Consider the following 4,474-nt stretch of genomic DNA (forward strand, 5'->3'; position numbering starts at 1 on the left):
ACAAGCCCCATTTGAGGGCTGGTATGAGACACAGCTTTAAGGATGATGCAGAGTGTTGACATTTAAATGATGTATTATATGACAACAAATTAGATGAAGAAGCTGAGGAGTCTTTGAAATCAGATGATACATATAAGAAAGAAAATGAAATGTGAGTCAAGAGGAAAGACTAGATTGGATGAACCACAACACAGAGAAAGGAAAAATGCATTCTACTCAACAAATAACTAACTTGATAATTGCCTATCTATTAAGGTAAACAATAACAAGGAAATAGCCCTTAACATAGTGACAGCAGTCACTCAGGTAGGTATAAAAGGGGACATGTTGCAATGAGACTTCCAAACTCAAGAATCTCGCTCTCTAACCCACCTAGAACCTCCACCCTCTGACACCATGGTCAGCTCCTGTTGTGGCTCCATCTGCTCTGACCAGAGCTGTGGCCAAAGTCTCTGCCAGGAGACCTGCTGCCAGCCCAGCTGCTGCCAGCCCAGCTGCAGCAGGACCACCTACTGCCGCCCCAGCTGCGGCGTGTCCAGCTGCTGCCGCCCCGTCTGCTGCCAGCCCACCTGCCGCCCCAGCTGTGGCGTGTCCAGCTGCTGCCGCCCCGTCTGTTGCCAGACCACCTGCCGCCCCAGCTGCGGCGTGTCCAGCTGCTGCCGCCCCGTCTGCTGCCAGACCACCTGCCGCCGCACCTGCCGCGTGTCCAGCTGCTGCCGCCCCGTCTGCTGCCAGACCACCTGCCGCCCCAGCTGCGGCGTGTCCAGCTGCTGCCGCCCCGTCTGCTGCCAGACCACCTGCTGCCGCACAACTTGCTGTCGCCCCAGCTGTGGTGGATCCTTTTGCTGAAATCAACCATGAACCAGTCACTATCACATTAGTGTGGACATGTCATTCATTTTAAATTTTCCTTGTTTTAAAAGACCACCAGCTTTAGTACCCTGTGGTGCCACTAAGCCACAAGCAAAAGGGCCCCCATTCTGCATTCAGGACCATTCTTGTTCCCCACAGATCTCTTCCCTGCATCTAACCTCATGTGCATGACGCACTTGAACTAAACCTCCAAATATCTGACTATTATACTTGCCTTGACCTTCTTTATCATGTTAACTATTTCTAAATAACAGTATCTTGATATAATAAATCAGTGTATTCTTCTTTAGTTATTTCTGAGAGTTGGTTTTCTATTTATTTTCCAGCATTCTTTTTCTCAAGATGAATAAAAGTGTGGGTTTCTATGGCCAGGAAAGAAAACTCGTTTTTCAAATATCGCCTAATGCCTGTATTATATAATAGAAAGGACTTTATGTATTTTTCAAAACAAGATAAGCCATCCTACCTAACAAGCAATAATTTTCGTACCCAGTCAGTAAAATGATCCATTCCTGGGCATGCTCTTGCACTGCTGGGCTCTGGAGATCTTTCCAACATGTGTGAAGCATGGTTGCTTCCTATCAGGAGCTCACAATCCAATACTGGAGTTAAGAGGACCCACCCAGGTAGGTAGAATTTGTTGGGTAATATTCATGAGAAGGGGGAATTTCTGTCTGTATGTGTACATGCTAAGCTGCTTCAGGTGTATCTGACTATGTGAGACCCCATGGGTTGCAACCCACCAGGCTCCTCTGTCCATGGGATTCTCCAGGCAAGAATTCTGGAGGGTGTTGTCATTTCCTTCTCCAGGGGATCTTCTCAATCTCTCAGCATTATTATCAAATTTCTAAGGTAATTATTAAGTACACCAATGTTAGAGAATCTCTGTTAAAACTCTAGCTCTCCAAAATCACTTACCACTCCTTAAACCTGTCTCTGCCTTTGTACATGTCAGCATTTCTGGCTCAAGTTCACTCTCAAACTGTCTCCTTCTTGTTATTCAAGGTCCATGTCTAACATCACTTTTGTGCATCAGTTTTAGACAGTTAGTTACTTCTCCTACCATATGGAGGTCCATAGCACTTGATTTTCTATATAGAATTATTCTTTGTGCTGTAACTATTTGTTTGTTTATCTCTTTCACTACACACACTGAGTTTCTCAAAGGCAAGGATTCTATGAGTTATTCAACAGACATGTATATAGAGCCAGCTCTTGGCCATGCTGTGAACAAAGCATGGGGATTATAATAAAGACCTATTAGTATCTTCATAGCAAGTTCTGGAAAAGTGATAATAAAGCAATGTGAAACACATGAGGAGCATACTCCTTGAATATTAGAAGAGGACTAGGGAACAGTGATTTGGGTGGAGAGTATCTTGAAGGGTTTATTGGAGGAGATAATGACAACTAAGTCTTAAAGAAGAAATAGGATGGTGGTTCATGCATAATGCCTAGAACAAAATAGGGGGCTCTCAACCACTGTTTGTTGAATAGATGAGTGACAATCTACAGCAATATGGGACTCCAGGTTTATAATTCTATCAAATCCAAAAGAGACCTTTCAAGGGGTACATTTATACCCAAGATCTTGCAAACATGGGCCTGATGTTGTAATTCCAAGTATGAGTCACTTGGGGCTTTTTTAGACCTCAACCTAATCCTTACATGACCCTGTGTACATTCTGAACACTGAAAACTGTGGGGTCAGTGACTCACTTTCACTCTCAGGAAAGTAATTCCTTGCTAAGGGTATTATACATTCCTGGGAGTGTTATAGGTCAGTGCAATAATCCATCACTTGACTGACGTAGTACCTGAATCATTAAGAAAGGATTAGGACAATGTCCTGAATGTCTCCGACGTTCTTTAAGTCTCTTCCTTTGATATTCACGCAATAAAATCTAGTTAATTTGGGCACATCCCACTTTGGACATGTGTAGCTTATTTTTCCTGACCTGCATTTCTATAAAATTTGGCTTCTTCCATAAAATGATTGTTTGTAAGGCAAATTAAAGTAAATATAATTACAGAAGATATATTTAACTCAATGTGGACCTACTCAGCACTAATTAGGAATGAATCATATCATTCTCTATCTAAGCCTTGACTTATCACTTAGAAGCTTTCTTTAGCTATGATTCTCAATTATGCTTTAAATGTACTGGAAAGGAGGTAAAAGATATATATTTTTAAAGTTCTAGCTAATCAAATTTGACAAGTTTGCCTTTTTGAAAAATTGAAGCATAGTTGACTTACAATATTATATTAGTTTCAATGTACAGCATAGAGTTTTGATATTTCTATAACTATACATTATGCAAAGTTACAACATTATTGACTATATTATCAGTGCTATATATTGCATCTCAGTGACATTTATTTTATAACTCATAGTTTGTACCTCTTAATTTCCTTCACCTATTTTGCTCTCCCCAAACCTCCTTTCTTTCTGGCAATCACTCGTTTGTTTTCTGTATCTATGAGTCTGTTTCTATTTTGTTACATTTGTTTGCTTTGTTTTTCAGATTCCACATATATGTGAAAACATACAGTATTTGTCTTTCTCTGTCTGGCTTATTTCACTTAGATGATACTCTCTATGTCCATTCATGCTACTGCATGTGGTAAGATTTCCTCATTTTTTATAGTTGAGTAATATTCCACTTATACATTCTTCATCCATTTACATGTCAATGGACACATAAATTATTTCCCATATTATGACTACTGGAAATAATGTTGCAATGAACACTTAAGTGTATGTATCTCTTTGAGTTAGTGTTTTCCTTTTCTTGGGGGCAAATACCAGGAGTGGAATTCCTAAATTGTATGGTAGTCCTATTTTTAATTTTTTGAGGAAACTCCATACTGTTTTCCTTAATGTAAATGTTACCAATTTACAGTGTACCAACAGTGCACAACAGTTACCTTTTCTGTATATCTTTGCCAAGAATTATTATTTTGTGTCTTTTTAATGATAGCCATTCTGACAGGTATCAGGTGAATCTCAATGTGGTTTTGATTGCATTAGTGATATTGAATATGTTTTCATGTGCCCACAGACCATATATGTATGTGTGTATATATGTATACACATATATGTATATATATATAGTGGGAAAATGCCTATTTAGGACCTCTGTCTATTCTAAAATTATATTTTCTTGTTCTTTTGATATTGAACTATATGAGTTCTTTGGCTTCCCTGGTGGTTCAGACAATAAAGAATCTGTCTGCAGTATGGGAGACCCAGATTTGATCCCTGGACCAGAAAGATCCCTGGAAAAGGGAATGACAACCCACTCCAGCCTGAGAAAAACCATTGACAGAGAAGTCTGGTGGGCTACAATCCATGGGGTTGCAAAGAGTCGAACACAACTGAGTGGCTAACACTTTGACTTTCATTTGTATGAGTTCTTTACATAGTTTGGATGTTAATCCTTTATTGGCCCTATCATTTGTAAATATTTTCTTTCATTCACTAGGTTACCTTCTCATTTTGTTAAGGTTTCCTTCACTGTACAAAGACTTTTTAGTTTAATGTCATCTCACTTTTAATTTTTTTTTGCTTTTGTTTCCCTTGCTTAAAGAGAAAGAT

General features: G+C 39.6%; 1 protein-coding gene across 1 annotated transcript; it reads left to right on the forward strand.

The window, feature by feature from the left end:
* Positions 1–349: 349 nt before the first annotated feature.
* On the forward strand, positions 350–1,166 carry LOC122442106 (keratin-associated protein 4-1-like). Its single transcript, XM_043469442.1, has one exon. The coding sequence runs from the start codon at positions 397–399 to the stop codon at positions 847–849; it is 453 nt and encodes a 150-aa protein (XP_043325377.1). The 5' UTR covers positions 350–396; the 3' UTR covers positions 850–1,166.
* Positions 1,167–4,474: the final 3,308 nt, after the last annotated feature.

This window comes from Cervus canadensis, chromosome 1 (assembly GCF_019320065.1).
Source record: "Cervus canadensis isolate Bull #8, Minnesota chromosome 1, ASM1932006v1, whole genome shotgun sequence".
NCBI classification, from domain to species: Eukaryota; Metazoa; Chordata; class Mammalia; order Artiodactyla; family Cervidae; genus Cervus; species Cervus canadensis.

What these genes read in the sequence shown, in the direction of transcription:
- LOC122442106 (XM_043469442.1), top strand. Translation starts at nt 397, where the DNA reads ATGGTCAGCTCCTGTTGTGGCTCCATCTGCTCTGACCAGAGCTGTGGC.